We start from the raw sequence: 21,926 nt of genomic DNA, 5'->3' as shown, positions 1-21,926 counted from the left end.
CAGTGCACTGCTGTGCAGAGGAACTTAGATTTGATTCTTTGCTTTGATCTTCCCTCCCTGGGTCACCCGATGCTGGGGATGCTACTAAGGCAAGGTTCAATGCCCCTGGGGCAGGCACTGAGGGGTGGCAGAGGGGAGTCATAGTCATCATGCAATGGTGGCATCTAATGGCTGTATTTAGGGCCCATGATTGCAGGGTTTTGGAAGCAGTCCTGCTGCATGGCCCCCACCTGAGGACTGCTGCTGAAATGCATGGACTAAAGTATTTGGGAGGGAACATAAAATAAGGAAAAAGATTCCCAGGTAATTGTGAATGAAGGCTCATGACACCTATGGGGTCAATTTCCAAAATATTTTGGGATAAAATAATAGCAGGGGGGGGGGTGTCATAATGTGTTTCATTGCATTCAAACTAGAATGTCCTTGCCCAGGTGTGACAGGCGCAATGACTGTGGCGATGGCAGTGATGAGAGGGGATGCCTATACCAGCCCTGCCTGCAGCACCAGTTTGCATGTCAGAATGGCCGTTGCATTTCCAGAGCATACGTTTGTGATGGAGACAATGACTGTGGAGATGAATCGGATGAACTGGATCACCTCTGCAGTACTCCCGAAGCAACGTGTGCACCCCAGCATTTTAAATGTGATAATGGGCACTGCATCGAAGCTGTTAAAATCTGCAACCGGCTAGATGATTGCAATGATAACAGTGATGAAAAAGGATGCGGTATGTTATACACCTTCATTTTGGGGAGATGAGAGGCTGTGGCAATATTCTTTAATTATTCAAGGAAAGTGGAGAAAATTAGTAGCCTCCATGGAATCCAGGATTTTGTTTACTCTATAGAACCATCTTTCTTCACTGTCCTTTTCTTGACTTTACTAAGAGCAAAATTGATTTTTGGAGGCAGCAGCGTGTTGTCATTTTTGTTTCTTTGAAAGCAGGCATAAATCTTACTAGATTTGTTTAATGAAACTGAGCTACTCTTTTTTTTTTTAATGGTGACTGGAAGAGACAAAAATCTAATATTCTGTACCAGGTTCTAAAATGTCTCACTGAAGGCCTGATTGTCCTTTTGGACCCATTTTCAAAGGGATTTCCTCTATTTGGCAACTTTAAACTTCTTTTATCTGAAATGGAGGACACCTTGGGGCCCAAACCCATTCCTCAAGGGCCTAATCTGATTCCCCTGTGGCACAACCCTCCCCTCTTCCCCTCCACACCCCCTGCTTTGCTAACCTATGGGTCTTACCACCTCTCACCTACAATTCATAGTCTCAGCTCCCTATGAGCTGCTCTTTAATGATCTTGGGCCCAATCATTCCAGATAAAGGTATTCTACTGTAGCTTAAAAGTTTCATTTGTTCTGCCATTTTTGATTCATCGAATAAAGCAAAACAATACGAAAAATGTTCAAGAAACAAATAACACTAAAAGTGGTTTTATGGAAAATAAATACTTGAAACCTTGTGCGCATACCGCAATAATGGTGCATCAAGATTAAAGTTGAAGATGTCACCAGTCATAATAACAAGACTTGTGAATTGCATTTGGAAGAAAAGCTTTTGATTATATGTTTTGTTAATCCATGAAGTCAATCCTGTGCCACCTTTATCTTTGTCATGACTGTCTTTGTCCTTTTCAAATTGCAGGTATTAATGAATGTAATGACCCATCACTCAGTGGTTGTGATCACACCTGCACAGACACCCAAACTAGCTTCTTCTGTTCTTGTCGCCCAGGATACAGACTCATGTCTGATAAGCGGACCTGTGATGACATTGATGAATGTAGTGAGACTCCATCTGTATGTAGCCAGGTCTGTGAGAACACTGTGGGTTCTTACATCTGTAAGTGTGCTCCAGGCTATATCCGGGAGCCTGATGGAAGGCGCTGTCGCCAAAACAGCAACATCTCTCCCTACCTCATTTTCAGCAATCGCTACTATCTGAGAAATCTAACTGCAGACGGACAGTCCTACTCCCTCATTTTGCAAGGACTAAGCAACGTGGTGGCCCTGGACTTTGATAGGGTAGAAAAAAGATTATACTGGATTGATGTGGGTAGGAGGGTTATTGAAAGAATGTTCTTAAATGGGACTAACAAGGAAACAATTGTCAGCAATGATGTACCAAATGGGGAAGGAGTGGCTGTTGACTGGGTTGGCAGGTAAGAAAAAAATTTTTGTGTCTTTCAGTACTATTAAGGGTTTTTATTATTATTGTTTTTAATTTGGAATTTTCTCTGGAATTTCAGGGGTACATTTTTTTAAATTCATTTACTAAAAAAAATCTAAAAGAGATAACATCATTGTAAGCCATTTTTACATTTTTGGTATATTATTTAGTGATTTAGAAATAGTACTGTTGTACTGGTGTAACCCCTCTTTTCACGAGGGCCACCTTTGGAGGCTGCAGAGGTGGTGAGCTGCCTTGCTGCAGCCCCAGGAACAGTTAGAGCCCTCAAGGATTTGCCAGATTAGGATCAGAGAATTCTCTGGGAGGCCCAAGGAGAGACTTACTGAATTTTAACAGAGTCCAAGGTCTACACTCGAGCTTGGTCTCCAAATTAGAATCGAAAACACAAGCAGAATCTTTCAGCAAAATTCTTCTAGTAGATAACTGAATACAGTCCAACATAAACAGAATTAAAAATCTTCACTCTTCAAACCAGCTTCTTTGAAAATGAGTTTCAACAAATCAACATTCAGCCCCTTCGAGGCAGCATGTTGTCAAAATACTTTTCCTGGAGCTTCCTCAGCAGAGATGAAGCACCCCTTAACCTCAGGGTCTCGACCCTCTGGATGGCTGGTAGGAATCTTAATCAAGTCCTTTGATTCAAGCAGTTTCTTAAGCCTTAGGAATCTTCTCTCTCCTTAGACCGCCAAGACTCTCTCTCTAAGATACTTTTGTAAACATCTTAAATAGACTAACCAAAACCCATTCCCTTTGTGAGAATGAACCTCCTACTTTAGCCAACCCTTTCTACACTTCTCCATCACTCACATTTAGATGACAATGTCCAAATCGCCCTCCAGCTCCTTCTTAACAGAGAGGATGCTTGTGGCTTGCAAAAATTCTGCAAACTCACAAAACTCATTGACCTCTTATTGAACCTAGAGAGCAGGGGCTGTACAGCAAAATAGTGTCCTCCACTGAGAAGGATATGCCAGAGTTAATTTACTCTGCCGTGTCTCCAACAGACGGCATCATTTGACGAAAGAAGACAGAAGAAGGAAGGCTCTAAGGAAGCCTGGGAATGACCCTGGGCCGATGCACCAGCTTCCAGGCTGGGCCCCGGCTTCAGGCCTGGGTTTGGGCCAAGACCTAGGCCAAGTCCTAGGAGTCAAGATCAGGTCTCCATAATGGGCCCTAGCTTGACTGAGCTCTGGCCTAGGCTATGGCCCAGGCATTTGGACCTGGTCTCTGAACCAGGCCCCGGTGTCAGCCCTGGGCCTGGATTGAGGCCTAGACCGAGGCCCAGACATCAAGATCAAGTCTTCAGAATGGGCCCTGGATTCAGGCATGGGCCTGGGCTCTGGCCTAGGCCGAGGCACAGGCATTTGGGACCCAGTCTGTGGGCCAGGCCCTGGCATCAGGTCTGGGTCTGGGCCTGTACTGAGGTCCAGGCATCTGAACCTGGTCTCCAGTCTGGGCCCCGGTATTGGGCATGTGCCCAGTTGTCCAGACCCGGTCTTCAGACCAGGCCTTGGCTCTCGCCAAGGCTGAGACCCATGCATCGGGACCCAGTCTTTGGACTGAGTCCCAGATTTGGGCCTGGATCTGGACCCAGACTCTGGTATATGCTGAGGCTCAGGCAGCAGGACCCAGCCAACTCTGAGGTCAAGGCCCTAGTTTTGAGCCTAGACCGAGGCATCCAGATCAGAGCTCCAAGCCTTGCATGTTTATTTTTTTATTTATTTAAAAGTTTTTATATACCGACATTCACTGTGGGGTAGATTTTTTAAAAGTACGTCTGCACGTACCTTTGTTCGCGCACCAGGCGCAAACAAAAGTACGCGAGATTTTAATAGCCGCGCGTATCCTTAAAATCCAGGGTCGGCATGCGCAAGGCTGTGCAAAATCGGCAGCCTGCGCGCGCCGAGCCACGCAGCCTGCCTCCGTTCTCTCCGGAGGGAACTTTCCTTCCACCCCCTGCACCTTCCGCTCCCTTCCCCTACCTAACCCACCCCCCCAGCCCTATCTAAACCCCCCCTATTTTTGTTTGAAAAGTTACGCCTGCCTGCGATTCCCCGGCCCGGGAGCGGTTTCGGAGGCCTCGGCCATGCCCCCGACATGCCCTCGGGCCGGAACCACGCCCACGGCCTCGCCCCTGGATGACACGCCGCCGCGACACGCCCCCCAAGGAAGCCCCGGGACTTACACACGTCCTGGGGCTTGCGCGCTCCGCCAAGCCTATTCAACATAGGCTCGGCACACATAGGGGGAACTTGGGGCAGGTTTTTGGGGGGTACGCGCGTATCGTATGCGCGTACCCCTTTGAAAATCTGCCCTTGTGAGTATCACATCGGTTTACATTAAACATGAACTTAGCTTATAAATGCTTTACAGAGAACTCTTGATATATGTGAGTAATATGAACTATTTATAAATGCAAACAAAACATGAACTTAACTTAGTTTAAAGTGAACTATCTGTAAATGTGAAGGAACATAACCTTGACTTAGCTTAAAGCTCTTTATATAGAACTTTTTGTAAGTGCGAATAATTATAAGGAGGGGCGTTAGGTAACTAAGAGCAAGGATGACAGAGTTTGTGTTTTAAGTACAGCGAATAGTTATTTGAGTAACTGAATACTACGTTTCAGAGTTATTTGAGTAACTAGATACTACATTACAGGGGTAATTATCTGAAAAATTTGATAGCATGGAGTGTAGGGAATTACAGAAGAGTAAAAACAGGGGAGATTGAACAGAAATTTGGAAGCTGAGGGAGGGGGTGTTACAGAAGAGTAAAAACAGAATGTTTAAAGGAAGGTCTAGGGATGGGAAGGGGGGTGAGGGGGCAGTAATGTCTAGGTATAAGACTAGAGGGAAAGGGAGGGGTCAGGGAAGCCTAAAAAAAAAGAGGATTGTGGGGGGGGGGGGGGGGGGGGACACAATGCGAGAAGGAGATGTAGAGGGGGGGAGAGGCCTGGGGGGACCTGAATTGAGTGGGCAAGATGTAAGAGTATAAGAGTCTGCCTGTTTAGGTGTATGCCTGTTTAAATAGCCAGGTCTTTAATTTCTGCTTAAATTTCTTTGGGCAGAGTTCCTGGCATAGACTAGCTGGCATAGAGTTCCAAAGCGCAGGACTGGCTATGGACAGTGAGCGAGCTTTTGTGGATGCAAGGTTGTAGAGTTTGGGAGAGGGGGGTGCGTAGGGTTGCCAGGTATTGATTTCTGGTTGGTCTTGAGGAGGTGTGGAATATTAATGAATCCTTGAACCAATTCATGTCGGGGTTATGTAGGGCTTTGTGGATAATGGATAGGGTTTTGTATTGGATACGGTGTACAATGGGGAGCCAGTGTAAATCCTTGATGACAGGTGATATGTGTTCATTTTTTCGAGTGTTAGTGAGGATGCAGGTGGTAGCATTTTGAAGGATTTGAAGTGGGTGGATGGTGTTTTTGGGGAGACCTAGGAGGAGGGAGTTGCAATAGTCAATTTTCGAGAAAATGGTTGCTTGCAATACTGTACGAAAATCAGTAAGATGAAAGAGGGGTTTTAATTTTTTCAAGTATGTAATTTGAAAAAGCACTCTTTAAGAGTGGAATTGATGAATTATTTGAAGTTCAGGTGGTTGTCCAGGGTGACACCAAGGTCTCTAACATGCTGAGTGAACGAGATAGATGTGGGGGGTGCGTGGTGTGGGGAGTTGTCAGTGCTATTTTGTGGTGTGATGAGCATAAGTTCTGTTTTGGCAGTGTTGAGTGCAAGATGGATTTGGATAGAAGCTTGTAATTGCTGTCAGGGTGGATTCCCGGGTGTTGATGGCCTTAGGTAGGGAGTCGTTAACTGGTATGAAGTATCTGCACGTCATTGAATATGTAAACCGTAAAGATAGATCCTTGTGTTCTGAATCACAGTATATAAGAAATACATAAATAAAATAAATAAAAAATAAAATGTGGAAGACCAAGTTCAGAGAGTAGGTTGCAGATGTGTAGTAGATTTATATTGAATAGGGTAGATGATAGGGAGGAGCCTTGCGGAACACCCTGATTAAGGGGGATTGCTTTGGATTCGTGATTTCCAATTTTGATTTTGTATTGCATGTTGCTAAAATATGATGTAATCCAGCTTGAGGGCAACTCCAGCTATTCCGATTTCGCTAAGGCGCTGTATGAGGATGTTATGGTTAATAGTGTCGAAGGCCGAAGATATGTATAGGAGGCCCAAAATGTAAGATTGGCCTTTGTCGAGGCCTTGAATGAGGTGATCTGCTATAGAAAGTAAAAGGGTTTCGGTACTGTGGTATTTGCGGAAACTGTATTGTGAAGAGGATAGAAGTAGCTGGTTGTCAAGGTAGTCTGTAGGTTGGCAGTTGACTGCTTTTTCAAGGATTTTAGATAGGAAGGGTAAGTTGGAGATTGGTCGGTAATTTGATGGATCAGAGGGGTCAAGTTTAGGTTTTTTTTAATGTAGGCTTGACAATTGCTTGTTTAAGGGGGTTAGGTACTGAGCCTGAAATGATGGAGATGTTTATGATGTCGGCTATGGGTTGGGCAATTATGTTAGGGATGGAGAGCAGATAATTTGTTGGGATGGTGTCTGTGGGATGAGAGGATGGTCTAGTTTTCTTGAGGATGGACTCAACTTCTGTTTCAAATGATTTGGGTTCAATGGTGAGGTTATTGAGAGGAGTCCAGCTGGGTGGGATGGTAGTGGAGAAGCGTAACATCAGTTTGTTAATTTTATCCTGGAAATAAAGTGCAAGGTCCTCGAATTTAGTGCTGGCTACATCATCTGGAATGTGAGCAAGTGGAAGTTTTACTTAGAGAGTAGAGATGTGATTAGTTTATCACAAATTAGGCAATTTCAACGAAATTCATGGACCCTCCAAAACAAGTCTTGGCTATACATGTCCATGAAGTCCTCCTAGACTTACAGCACAGACTCTGGGAGCACCCATGCTCAGTACCAGCTATCAATACGAGAGTGGACACCACTTATTTGGTATAATCTGTCCCCGGTTACCAGAAAGCACAACTGCCACATCAATCATTTGTTGTGGAGTCAGCACAAAAGAAATCAAAACAGATAAGGCCTCATTCCTCCACTCCTCCAGGCAAGGATCATAGATTCTTGGATTCCCTGGGCAGAAAAATTTTTCTCACAGGACAAGCAGGATGGTTGTCCTCACAAATGGGTGACATTGAGGATGGAGCCCAACCACGGAAAACGTCTATCAAAGTTTCAGGAACTTTGACTGGCCCCTACTGGGCATGCCCAGCACGGCACTAACCCTGCAGCCAGCAGGGGTCTCCCTTCAGTCTTCTTTTTTCCGCGCAGCAGTAGCCACGCGGTCAAAGAGCTCTTAACCACGTTCCTGACAGGAATTCTTCAATTAAATTTCTGAAGAAAATTTGCCCCTCAGGGGTCTCCCTTCTTCAAATTTTTCACTCTGCGGAACTTCGGTAAGTTTTTGTCGTCGTTTGGTCGACTACCGTCGAGTTTGGCCCTCAAGGCCCATTGGCAGTCGACAGTCCCGCGGCTAAATGTTTGGCCTATGGCCATGGCGTCGGGGTTCCATCGGTGTCCGGATTGTACCCGAACTATGTCAATCACAGACCCACATAGAGTCTGTGTTTTGTGCTTAGGAAGCGAGCATGATGTCCTGACTTGCACCAAATGTGCCCTAATGACACCAAAAGGTCGCAAAGCCAGAATGGAGAAGATGGGACTCCTTTTCCATGCTTGTACCCCAACGCCATCGATTGCATCGACATCATCGGAACCGGCACCGTCGAAGTCTCATCATCGACAGCCCTCCGGTGACCGTCCGCCATCGACAACTTCACGGCCATCGACTCCTGTCCCTTCCCCTGATCATCGAGGGGATCGGAAGGAGAAACATCACCATCGACGTCATAAGTCTCGGCCCGTCGAGGAACCAATGTCATCGGCCTCCGCACTGTCCGAGCCTCCGCCAAAGAAGTCTCGTCCAGAAGTGGCACCGTTCACTCCTGTCTCGCAGACACCGAGGTAACCCTCACCCCTCCGGGGTTTGGGAGCCGCGATTCCACCGGTGACGGTGGTCCCTCCGGCTCAGCCTCCCTCTCCCGTCGAGCCGAGTCTCGTTACCCCAGGTCTCCGGGCAGAACTGGACCGGCTGGTCCAGGAGGCCATCGACAAGGCGATACTACGGTTCCAGACTCCTCCGGCACCGACTCCGGCACCGAGAGTGGAACCGGTCACCGATCCGATTCCAGCAGCACTGGCACCGCTGCTTGCCCGGATGGAAGCGCTTATGAATGCCCTTCCACCGGCAATACACAGATCACCGACAGCCTTCTCATCAGCTGGAGAAACACCGTACCGAATACCCCCTTCGGGGGTAGTTCCATCGGTGCCTTGTCGTCCCTCGCCACCGATACATTCCTCGGGGGCGATACGCACATCAGCTCCACCGAGGATTCCGATGCCGACACCGATTCCCTCGATGCCGACACCGGTTCCTTCGATGCCGGCACTGGCACCGATGCCGGCACCGATTCCATCGAGGACATTCTCGATACCCCCGGTGATTCCTTCCAATTTCTCGGAGCCTCAACAGGGGCCTTCAGGTATTCAGCCCCCTCATGGTCCTAAGGGTCAGCATCCTGATCCTTATGACACCTGGGGTGATGATACCTCTACTGACACCGATGATTTGCCTTCACCACCCTCTCCTGCGGGGAGTAGAAAGTGTTCTCCCCCTGAGGACCTCTCTTTCATAAATTTTGTGAAGGAAATGTCGGAGTTGGTCACTTTCCAACTTCAATCTGAACAAGATGACAGGCACCTGATGATGGAATTGCTCCAATTCCTGGATGCCCCTAAGGTCATCACCTCTATTCCAATTCATCAGGTTTTTCTAGACCTTCTCAAAAAGAATTGGGAATCTCCTGGATCTATTGCTCCGGTAAACAAAAAAGCTGACTCTACCTATCTCGTACAGTCAGCACCTGGCTTTCAGAAAACACAATTGGACCATCATTCTGTTGTGGTAGAGTCAGCTCAAAAGAAAGCTAAACGACTAAAGCCACATTCTTCCATACCTCCTACTAAGGAAAATAAATTCCTAGATAGTATAGGTAGAAAGGTGTACCAAGGAGCCATGCTGATCTCTAGAATAGCTTCTTATCAGCTGTATATGACTCAATATAATAGAGTCATCCTGAAACAGATGCAGGAGTACTCAGATGCCTTACCAGAACAGTTTCAACCACAGCTTCAATCCCTACTAAATAAAGGATTTGAAGCTGGGAAGCATGAAATAAGAACGGCTTATGACATCTTTGATGCTTCCACTAGACTTTCTGCTACGGCCATCTCTGCCAGACGCTGGGCTTGGCTCAAGTCATCTGACCTTCGTCCAGAAGTTCAGGACAGGCTCTCTGACTTGCCCTGTCTAGGGGATAATTTGTTTGGTGAGCAGATTCAGCAAATTGTTGCTGAACTAAAGGATCATCATGAGACACTTAAACAGCTCTCATCCATTCCTCCTGACTTGCCTTCTAAACAGCCGTTTAGGAAGGACTCTAAAAAGTCTTTCTTCCGGCCACAGAAGTATTATCACCCACTAGCCAAGGCTAGGCCTGCGAGGTCTTACCATAAAACTCAACCTCGCCAGTCTCGTAAACAAAAGCCCGCAGCAGCTCCACCACCTGGCCCTGCGGCGGGTTTTTGACTCTCTCTTAGAGAGCACTTGCCAAACCCCTCTTCCAGCCATACCAGTAGGAGGTCGGCTGTGCCACTTTCTAGAAAGGTGGCATATCACCACAGATCAGTGGGTGATAGCGATAATTGCACAGGGTTACCATCTCAACTTCCTGACTCTCCCTTCCGACTCCCCACCCCTGCAGGCGTGGAGACTCACCGATCACTCTGTTCTTTTAGAGCAGGAAGTTTATCTTCTCCTACAGTCAAATGCTATAGAACCCGTTCCTCCCTTACAACAAGGACTAGGGTTCTACTCCAGGTACTTCCTGATCCCAAAAAAGTCAGGGGGACTTCGTCCAATCCTGGACCTATGGGCCCTCAACAAGTACCTTCACAAGGAGAAGTTCAAGATGGTAACCCTGGGCTCGCTTCTCCCTCTGCTGCAAAGAGGGGATTGGCTATGCTCTCTAGACCTGAAAGACGCATATACCCACATTGCGATCACGCAATCTCATCGCAAATACCTGCGTTTTCTAGTAGGCCGAAATCACTACCAATACCGAGTGCTACCTTTCGGCCTGGCATCCGCACCACGAGTTTTCACCAAATGCCTCGTGGTAGTTGCAGCTTTTTTGAGGAGGGCAGGTGTCCACGTCTACCCCTATCTGGACGATTGGTTAATCAGGGCCCCAACCCAGCAGATTGCTCGGTCCTCCCTGACCCTAACAACTCAAACTTTGCTTTCTCTAGGGTTTCTTGTCAATTACGACAAATCCTACTTAGTCCCATCTCAGACCTTATCCTTCATTGGGGCAGACTTGGACACCTTACAGGCGAAAGCCTTCCTTCCTCATCAATGGGTTCAAACCCTTGTGTCCCTAGCTCGCCAGCTGCAGTCTCAACACACAGCAACAGCTCGCCAATTCCTCGTTCTACTGGGACACATGGCCTCCTCAGTTCATGTGACTCCCATGGCCCGTTTAGCCATGAGAGTCATGCAATGGACTCTGAGATCACAATGGATCCAAGCTGTTCAGCCTCTGTCCTCCATTGTTCGCATCACCGATGCACTCCGTCTGTCTCTTGCCTGGTGGACAAATCAATCCAACCTCCTACAGGGCTTGCCTTTTCTTCCACCAGATCCCCAGGTAATCCTCACCACCGACGCTTCCAACATCGGTTGGGGAGCCCATGTAAACAATCTACAAACTCAAGGATTCTGGTCACTAGAGGAAGCCAAACACCAGATAAATTTCCTGGAGCTGCGAGCAATTCGCTATGCTCTCAGGACTTTTCAAGATTGCCTATCGAACCACGCAATCTTAATTCAGACAGACAACCAGGTGGCCATGTGGTACATAAACAAGCAGGGAGGCACAGGCTCCTTCCTTCTGTGTCAGGAAGCTGCGCAGATTTGGGCAGAAGCCCTCTCCCGCTCCATGTACCTCAGGGCCACCTACCTGCCGGGAGTAGACAATGTATTGGCAGACCAGCTGAGCCGTGTCTTCCAACCACACGAGTGGTCACTCAATCCTTTGGTAGCGACCTCTCTGTTTCACAAATGGGGTCATCCCCACATAGACCTCTTTGCGTCCCCTCAGAACCACAAAGTGGACAATTACTGCTCTCTCATTCGGAGCCAGCACTCTCGGCCGAGGGATGCATTCTCCCTCACGTGGACAACCGGTCTGCTCTATGCATTCCCTCCACTTCCTCTTCTGTCGAAGACTCTCGTGAAGCTGCGTCAGGACAGAGGAACTATGATCCTGATAGTACCGCACTGGTCACGCCAAGTGTGGTTTCCCATACTCCAGGATCTCTCCATCCGCAGGCACATTCCTCTGGGAAAGGACCTGCATTTGCTCACTCAAAACGACGGATGCCTCCTCCATCCCAACCTCCAAGCCTTGTCCCTGATGGCATGGATGTTGAAAGGTTAGTCCTTCAGCCATTTAACCTTTCGGATTCAGTTTCTCGTGTCCTGATCGCTTCACGAAAGCCTTCCACAAGAAAATCTTATTCGTACAAATGGAAAAGGTATACTTCATGGTGCACTTCTCAGTCCCTTGATCCCCTTTCCTGTCCAAACTCTAAATTCTTGGACTATCTCTGGCATCTATCAGAATCAGGTCTAAAGACCTCTTCCATTAGAATGCATGTCAGTGCGGTAGCCGCCTTCCATAAAGGTATCGGGGTGTCCCTATTTCAGTACAACCCCTTGTAACACGCTTTCTTAAAGGCTTGCTCCATTTGAAGCCACCTTTACGTTCTCCGGCCCCATCTTGGGACCTTAATCTGGTTCTTGGTCGCCTTATGAAACCACCTTTCGAACCTCTTCACTCCTGTGACCTAAAATATCTCACATGGAAAGTGTTATTCCTTTTGGCTATCACTTCAGCTCGCAGGGTTAGTGAATTACAGGCCCTAGTTACCTATCCGCCTTACACTAAACTCCTGCAGGATCGGGCGGTACTCCGCACTCACCCTAAATTCTTACCCAAGGTAGTTTTGGAGTTTCATATTAATCAATCCATCATTCTACCTATCTTCTTTCCCAGGCCCCACTCCAACTCCGGGGAACAGATTCTGCATACCCTGGACTGTAAACGGGCTCTAGCTTTTTATCTAGACCGTACAGCTGCCCACAGGAAGAGCACTCAATTATTCATCTCTTTCCATCCTAACAAGTTAGGGCAGCCTGTGGGTAAGCAGGCTCTTTCCTCATGGTTGGCGGACTGCATCTCCTTTTGCTATCAGCAAGCTGGCATTCCTTTCCAAGACCGTGTCAAAGCATGCTCTGTGAGGGCCATGGCGACTTCAGTAGCACACCTTCGATCGGTGCCGCTTCCTGACATCTGCAAGGCTGCAACCTGGAGTTCCCTACATACATTTGCAGCCCACTATTGTTTGGACAAAGCTGGAAGACAGGATTCCATCTTCGGCCAATCTGTCTTGCGTAACCTTTTTCCAACATGATGTACCAACACCCTTCCACCTTCCCGGTAGGGTGCGGATGCCCTCTCCCAAATTCCACCCCAGTTGTGCCTGTTGCACGCCGTTGGGTACATTTGGTGCAGGTTTGGACATCCTCAGCTTGGTACTCACCCATTTGTGAGGACAACCATCCTGCTTGTCCTGTGAGAAAGCAAATGTTGCTTACCTGATATAACAGGTGTTCTCACAGGACAGCAGGATGTTAGTCCTCACGAAACCCGCCCGCCACCCCGCGGTGTTGGGTTCGTTTTTTATTTTATTTTTCGGCACTGCCTGTAGCTTTGAAACAAGACTGAAGGGAGACCCCTGCTGGCTGCAGGGTTAGTGCCATGCTGGGCATGCCCAGTAGGGGCCAGTCAAAGTTCCTGAAACTTTGACAGAAGTTTTCCGTGGTTGGGCTCCATCCTCGATGTCACCCATTTGTGAGGACTAACATCCTGCTGTCCTGTGAGAACACCTGTTACATCAGGTAAGCAACATTTGCTATCAAGGAGCCATGCTAAACACAAAAATTGCATCATATCAGTTATACATGATGCAATATCAAAGAAACCTGTGGAAACAGATGCAAGAATTTTCAAATTCGTTACTATAGCAATATCAAGAAGCAGCCCAAGCAATCATACACAAAGGACTTGAAGTTGGCAAGCACGAAGTCCGAGCCGCTTATGATGGTTTTGAAATGGCCTCCAGAGTAGTGGCCTCTGGTATAAATGTGAGGCGTGGGCATGGCTTAAAGCCTCGGAACTCAGGCCTGAGGTCCAAGAAAAGTTGGTTGATTTACCATGTGTTGGTGACAACCTTTTTGGCTCTAAAGTACAAGATGCTGTAGCACAATTAAAGGAACACACAGAAACCCTGCGTCAACTGTCGTCAGTTCCACAGGACTCTGCTACACCATCATCTCGCCGAACTCCAAGGAAGGAATCTCGGTGTCCTTTCTACAGACAAAGGTGTTATTACCCTCCAGCATCAAGAGGCAGATCTTCTAGGCCGCAGCAAAGATCTCAGCCTAGACAACCTAGGGGTGCTAGGCCTCAACCTCTGCCACAGATGGGACCGGCTGCAGGCTTTTGAGGCCATCACCAGAGACCAAAGCCATCTCTTCAACCCTCAACCAGATATACTGGTAGGAGGCCAGGTATCCTCCTTTTGCAACCATATTATAAATTATAAATGTTTAATGTATTTGACAAAGGAAATGCATGTTTTCCTGCATATTTTGTTTAAATGTAAACTGATGTGATATGTAAATCGAACACCGGTATATAAAAATTACTAAATAAATTGGATACAAATAACAACAGACCAATGGGTACTCGCAATAATATCTCAAGGATACCAACTCAATTTTCTCTCAACAACAAGAGATTATCCTCCAAGACCTCTTACCCTAAGCACAAATCACATAGTCCATCTACAAGTAGAATTATCCACCCTTCTGAGAGCCAGAGCTGTAGAGCCGGTGCCCCAGACTCGGCAGGGCAGAGAATTCTATTCCCATTATTTCCTCATTCCAAAGAAAACCGGAGGCCTATGTCCCATCCTAGACCTCAGAAATCTCAACAAATTTCTGAAGAAAGAAAAGTTCAGGATGGTTTCTCTAGGCACCATGCTTCCACTTCTTCAAATGGGAGATGGCTTTGTTCTCTGGATCTTCAAGATGCTTACGCTCACATTCCAATATTCCCTCCTCATCGCAAGTACCTGCGCTTCATGGTGGGTTATCAACATTTCCAGTACAGAGTGTTGCGGTTCTGGCCGCGAGCGCCGCGGCCAGACCTTTACCTCTGTGTTTCTGGACCTGTTCCCGCTTTCACAGGCCTAGTTCCTGTCTTGTTTGGCGGCGTCCCGGCGAGGGCCGCGCCGCCGGGAAGCCTTCCATGGATGCCCTGTCTCTAGGCGCGTGTGCGCACCACTTGGGTGCTTTTCTAGGCCGTTTCCCGCCAGTGGTGACTCCGCCCAAATCCTGACGACAGACGCCGCGGCCTTGATAAGTCGGCCGCGGCCACCCAGTCTGTGCCTTGCAATGGGCTTACTTACCGGATCCCTGTTGCGCTGTGCCCTGGAGCGTCCTGCTTTGCTAATCGCTCTGTTCCTGCTTGCCTGCTACAGTACCTGCTTGGTTCCTGCTTGCCAGCTACAGTGCCTGCCTGGTTCCTGTTTACCTGCTACAGTTCCTGCCTGGTTCCAGTACCCGAGTCTTGCTAGATTCCTGTCTGGTTCCAGTACCCGAGTCTTGCTACAGTTCCTGCCTGGTTCCAGAACCCGAGCCCTGTTACAGTACTGACCTACTGTCCTAGTCTGGTTCCAGTTCCCAGTCCTGATCCAATACCGCCTAAGTCCCTGCGGCCAGGCCCCTACAGGCTCCTCCCGGGGGAGGCTTCGGCTTCCAAGGGTGAAGCCACCTAAGCCCCAGCGGTTGAGCTCCTTACGGGCTCCTCCCAGGGGAGTACCAACTTCCAGGGTGAAGAGCACCTCAACGTCCAGCCTGAACATCTGCCTCCCGGCCTGTGGTATACTAGAGACTTTTGAATACCTTTCCCAGTCTCCTGCAGGTTGGCCCAAGGATCCACTAAACTGACATTCCCTAACACAGAGTACTACCATTCGGACTTGCATCAGCTCCTAGAGTGTTCACAAAATGTCTGGCAGTAATAGCAGCACACTTACACAAAGAAAGTGTCCATGTTTTTCCTTATCTAGATGACTTGGCTCATCAGAAGTCAATCTCAACAAGGAGCTCTGGCTTCCCTCAGTTGAACAATTACTCTTCTTCACTCCATGGGCTTTCTCATCAATTATCAAAAGTTCCATCTCATTCCGTCTCACCTGCTTCAATTCATAGGAGCAGAACTGAACACCATACTTTCCAAAGCTTTTCTACCCGAGAATCAGGCAGACACACTTTCCCTGTTGGCAAACTCGTTATGCTCAAAGAGAAAAGCAACAGTTCATCACTTTCTAACCTTACTAGGCCACATGGCCTCCACAGTTCATGTCACTTCTATGGCAAGGCTAGCCATGAGGGTAACCCAATGGACTTTAAGATCACAATGGATCCAAGCCATTCAACCACTGTTCTCTCCAATTCAAGCAACCCACAAGCTGCATTCATCACTACTTTGGTGGGTGAACAAGGACAACTTGCGCAAGGGCCTAACCTTCCAGCAACCAGTCCCACAGATAACTTTAACTACAGATGCATCCACCTTGGGCTGGGGAGCTCACATAAACAATCTCCAAACCCAGGGTACTTGGACAAAACTCGAAGCAACATTTCAAATCAATTTCCTGGAACTTCGAGCTATACGTTATGCGCTGTATGCGTTCAAGGACTGCCTTTCACACAAGACTATTCTGATCCAAACGGACAACACAGTAGCCATGTGGTACATCAGCAAACAGGGAGGTATGGGCTCGTATCTCCTTTGTCAAGAAGCCAGACAGATTTGGAATTGGGCCCTGTCATACTCAATGTTTCTCCAGGCCACTTATCTGGCAGGCATTCACAACGTAGTGGCAGATCGACTCAGTCATCAATTTCAACCACACGAATGGTCCCTGGATCCCTTAGTAGCGACCAGGATATTTAAAAGTTGGGGGCAACCAACAATAGACCTCTTTCTTCACACCTGAATCACAAAGTGGACAAGTTCTGCGCTCTGCACAGACAGATACACCAGCCAGCCAAGGACGCCTTTGCTCGCTCTTGGAACTCAGGCCTTCTATACGTGTATCCTCCGATACCGCTCATAACCAAAACTCTACTGAAGCTACAACAGGAAAAGGGGTCCATGATACTCATAGCCCCGTATTGGCCTCCCACACTTCTAGACCTCTTGATCAGAGAACCAATTCGCCTGGGTGTAGCTCCCACTCTCATAACTCAGGATCAGGGTCGGTTACGCCATCCCAACCTTCAATCCCTATCCCTGACAGCATGGATGTTGAAAGCTTGATTTTACAACCACTTAATCTTTCAACCAATGTATCTCAAGTGTATCTCAAGTGCTTATAGCTTCACATAAACCTTCAACACGAAAGGATTATTCTTTGAAATGGAAAAGGTTTACTTTGTGGTGCACACAAAAGAACATTGACCCTTTCTCCTGCCCCAAAACTTCTCTACTAAACTATTTATGCCATCTTTCAAACTCTGGTTTCCAGACTTCATTGGTCAGAGTACACCTAAGTGCAATCTCAGCTTACCATAACAAGATGGGAGATGCACCAATATCTATACATCCTCTGGTCAGTAGATTTATGAGAGGTTTGATTCACCTTAAACCACCAATTCGGCCACCTGTCACAGAATGGGACCTGAATTTGGTCTTAACAAGACTCATGCGTTCTCCGTTTGAACCCATGAATTCCTGTGTTCTTAAATTTCCCACATGGAAGACTATCTTCCTTATAGCCATTACATCGGCTAGAAGGGTTAGTGAGTTACAAGCACTTGTCACGTACTCACCTTATACAAAATTCCTACATGACAGAGTGGGTCTCTGTACACATCCAAAATTCCTTCCCAAGGTAGTTATGGAATTCCACTTGAACCAATCCATAGTTTTGCCCACATTCTTTCCCAGGCCTCATTCTCACCAAGGAGAAACAGGCCTTACATACCTTGGACTGTAAGCATGCGCTAGCGTTCTACTTAGACCACACTGCAGTCCACAGGAAATCCACTCAACTCTTTGTATCTTACGATCCAAACAAACCGGGAAAAGCAGTGGGTAAACATACTCTCTCCAATTGGCTAGCAGATTGCATACAGTTTTCTTATGAAAAACCAGGCCTTCCTCTCCAAGGGCAAGTAAAGGCACATTTAGTAAGAGCAATGTCAACCTCAGTAGCACACTATCATTCAGTGCCAATTCTTGACATACGTAAAGCAGCAACATGGAGTTCTCTTCACACTTTTGCAGCTCATTACTGTTTGGACAAAGAAGGACGACAAGATTCAGCTTACGGACAATCTGTCTTAAAGAACTTGTTTCCAGTATAATCCCAACTCCTTCTACATCCAACCTGCTGTGATCTTCGGCTGCCTCATTTTCACCAACAATACTTCAGTGTTGCTTCACTACAAAACGACTCAGCCTCTAATCAAATTTACTTAGGGAATTGTCACTGCTATTAATTGCATCAGTAGCATGGGATCTTCTTAGTGTTTGGGTAATTGCCAGGTTCTTGTGGCCTGGTTTGGCCTCTGTTGGAAACATGATGCTGGGCTTGATGGTCATTGGTCTGGACCCAGCATGGCAATTTCTTATGTTCTTATTGGAAAGTGAAAGTGCAAAGGTGTTGCATATATTGAAAGTGCAAGATGTTGCATATAGGGAAAAATAACCGTTGCTGTAGTTACACGATGTTAGGTTCCATATTTGGAGCTACCACCCAGGAAAAAGATCTAGGCATCATAGTGGATAATACTTTAAAATCGTCAGCTCAGTGTGCTGCAGCAGTTAAAAAAGCAAATAGAATGTTAAGAATTATTAGGAAGGGAATGGTTAATAGAACAGAAAATGTCATAATGCCTCTATATCGCTCCATGGTGAGACCACACCTTGAATACTGTGTACAGTTCTTGTCGCCGCATCTCAAAAAAGATATAGTTGCAATGGAGAAGGTACAGAGAAGGGCAACCAAAATGATAAAGGGGATGGAACAGCTTCCCTATGAGGATAGGCTGAAGAGATTAGGGCTGTTCAGCTTGGAGAAGCGATGGCTGAGGGGGGATATGATAGAGGTCTTTAAGATCATGAAAGGTCTTGAACGAGTAGATGTGACTCGGTTATTTTCACTTTCGAATAACAGAAGGACTAGGGGGCATTCCATGAAGTTAGCAAGTAGCACATTTAAGATTAATCAGAGAAAATTCTTTTTTACTCAACGCACAATAAAGCTCTGGAATTTGTTGCCAGAGGATGTGGTTAGTGCAGTTAGTGTAGCTGGGTTCAAAAAAGGTTTGGATAAGTTCTTGGAGGAGAAGTCCATTAACGGCTATTAATCAATTTTACTTAGGGAATAGCCACTGCTATTAATTGCATCAGTAGCATGGGATCTTCTTAGTGTTTGGGTAATTGCCAGGTTCTTGTGGCCTGGTTTTGGCCTCTGTTGGAAACAGGATGTGGGGCTTGATGGACCCTTGGTCTGACCCAGCATGGCAATTTCTTATGTTCTTATGTTCTTATTGGAAAGTGATGACTACAAATGCTCACAGTTTGGACAATAAAATCCTAGACCTGCAGGCCCTAATGGTAGAGGCGGACTTGGACATTATTGCAGTCTTGGATTCTCATGATTGGGATATGGCAATACTGGGCTATGGGATAGAGAGGACAGAAAAGGGGGAGGAATAGTTCTTTATGTAAAAAACAATATACAAGCAACTGAACTGCATGGAATATGGGATAGAGAAGAAGCATTATGGGCCGACCTAAAAAAAAGGATGGTGCATCCATTTATACTGGAGTGGTTTTCAGGCCACTGACTCAATTGGATGAACTGGACAGAGCTCTGGTCAAGGACATCCAAAAGGTGGGAAAGAAGGGAAAAGTGTTGATTGTTGGAGATTTTAATCTGCTAGATGTAGACTGGAGAATCCCTTCTGCGTAATCTACCAGAAGTAGAGAGATAGTGGATGCCCTGCAAGGGTCTCTGTTCAAACAGATGGCAATGGAACCCGCAAAGGAAGATGTGATACTCGACTTGGTGCTCACTAACAGGAATAATGTCTCTAATGTCTTGGTAGAAGCCCACCTCAGCACTAGTGATCATCAAACAGTATGCTTTGATATCGCAAACAAGATGCAGAGTAGTCACATGAAGACCTGGGTTTTAAATTTCAAAAATATAGACTTTGTTGAAATGGGGACGTACCTGCAGGTAGAACTAGAAGACTGGGAGAAAATGGGAGAGGTGGAACAACAGTGGGCCAAACTAAAAGGAGGAATTACAAAAACAACAAGTCTATATGTTAGAAAAGTAAACAAAAGTAAGAGCAATAAGAAACCGATCTGGTTCTCAAAGGAGGTGGCTGGTAAAATAAAAGCAAAAAGAACAGCTTTCAGGAAATATAAAGGATCCCAAAAGCATGTACACAGGGAAGAATATCTGATAAAACTGAGGGAGACAACGAAGGAATCAAGAAAGTTGTCAGGCAGCAGAAAGGATTGCCAAAGAGGTAAAGAGAGGTGACAAAACATTTTTCAGATATATAAGAGAAAGGAGAAAGGTCCAAAGTGGTATAGTGAAACTAAAAGGTGACAATGATCAATGTGTGGAGAAAGATGAAGAAAAGGAAGAAATATTAAACAAATACTTCAGTGTTTACTAAAGAAGACCCTTGAGAAGGACTGTTACTCACAGACAAGATCATAGATGGGAATGTGGTAGATGAAACTCCATTTATGGAACAGAATGTATGGGAAGAACTAGGAAAACTGAAAGTGGACAAGGCCATGGGGCCAGATGAGGTTAATCCCAGGATACTGAGGGAGCTCAGATATGTGCTGGCGGGCCTGCTGAATGACCTGCACAATGGATCCGTGGAAACAACAGTGGTGCCGAGTGATTGGAGAAGAGCAGTAGTGGTCCCGTTGCACAAGCGTGGTAGCAGAGAAGAGGCCAGAAATTACAAGTCAGTTAGCCTCACCTCAGTGAAGGGTAAATTAATGGAGACTCTGCTGAAGGAAAGGATAGTGAACTATCTATAGTCAAGAGGATTGCTCGACCTGAGACAATATGGATTCACTAGGGGAAGGTCCTGTCAGACAAATATGATTTGATTTTTTTTGATTGGGTATCTAAAGAATTGGATTGAAGAAGCGCACTTGTGTTCTACTTGGATTTCAACAAAGCTTTTGGTACAGTCCAACATAGGCTTGCGAATAAAATGAGAAGCTTCAGAGTGAGCGCCAAGGTGGTAGCCTGGATTACAAACTGGTTGACAGAGAGAAGACAGCATGTGATGGTAAATGGAACCTACTCTAATGAGAGAGCAGTATTAAGTGGAGTGTCACAAGGCTCGGTGTTGGGAAAGATTCTGTTCAGTATCTTTGTGAATGACATTACAGAAGGGATAGAATTTAAAGTTTGTCTGTTTTCAGATAACACTAAGATCTGCAACAGAGTGGACTTGCTGTAAGAAGTAGAGAGAATGATACGTGAATTAAGGAAACTTGAACAGTGGTTGAAGATATGGCAGCTGAGATTCAATGCCAAGAAATGTAGAGTCAGGCTTCTGGGGTGCAGTAATCCAAAAGAGCTATATATGTTGGGGGATGAAGGGCTGTTGTGCATCAGTGCAAGAGGGGGACCTTTTGGTGATAGTGTCTAGCAATGTGACAAGGTGATAGCTAAAGCCAGAAGAATGCTGGGCTGCATAGAGAGAGGAATAATTAGTAAAAAAAAAAAGGAGGTGATAATCCCCTTATACAGGTCCTTGGTGAAGCCTCACCTGGAGTACTGTGTTCAGTTCTGGAGACCGTATCTCAAAAGGGACAGAGACAGGATGGAGGCAGTCCAGAGAAAGGCGATCAAAATGGTTGGTGGTCTCCATCAAATGACTTATGAGAAGAGGTTGAAGGACCTAAATAGGGTAGGGTGGAAGGACCTAAATAGGGTAGGTTGAAGGACCTAAATAGGGTAGGGTGGAAGACTCAGAACCAACATTAAAGAAATATTTTTTCACAGAGAGGGTGGTTAATGCCTGGAATGCCCTTCTGGAGGAGGTGGTGAAGACAAAAACAGTGAAAGATTTTAAAGGGGCATGTGATAAACACTGTGGATCCCTAAAGGCTAGAGGATAGAAATGAAGAAATGAGTGCATGGGGGGGAAACTTGCTAGTGTGGCAGTTACTACCCTTAACCAATAAGCCTTCATACTGTTAATGCAATGCCATCATTGCTCTCTGCTTCAACGGCAAGAGGAAAAGGGGAATTAGATTCCGACAGCAAGCAACAAGGATATTAAATTTGGTGGTCTGAGAAAACAAATAAACATAAGGGTAACTTGCTAATGCGGCTGTTTCTACCCTTAACCAATAAGCCTGAAA

General features: G+C 46.4%; 1 protein-coding gene across 3 annotated transcripts in view; it reads left to right on the top strand.

The window, feature by feature from the left end:
* The window catches only part of LRP2 (LDL receptor related protein 2), a 769,913-nt gene that overhangs the window by 505,573 nt on the left and 242,414 nt on the right, over positions 1-21,926 (top strand). For all 3 annotated transcript variants that reach the window (XR_003857363.1, XM_029605680.1, XM_029605679.1), the window contains 2 exons: positions 432-727; positions 1,654-2,170. Coding sequence is in view for 2 of the 3 variants with exons in the window: in XM_029605680.1 (XP_029461540.1) it covers positions 432-727; positions 1,654-2,170 (813 nt within the window). In the remaining variant the exon portion in view is untranslated. The remainder of the gene's footprint in view (positions 1-431; positions 728-1,653; positions 2,171-21,926) is intronic.

Source organism: Rhinatrema bivittatum, chromosome 6 (genome assembly GCF_901001135.1).
Source record: "Rhinatrema bivittatum chromosome 6, aRhiBiv1.1, whole genome shotgun sequence".
Classification (NCBI taxonomy): Eukaryota; Metazoa; Chordata; class Amphibia; order Gymnophiona; family Rhinatrematidae; genus Rhinatrema; species Rhinatrema bivittatum.
Note: the sequence above shows the minus strand (reverse complement) of the source record. Positions and strands in the feature narration are given on the sequence as shown.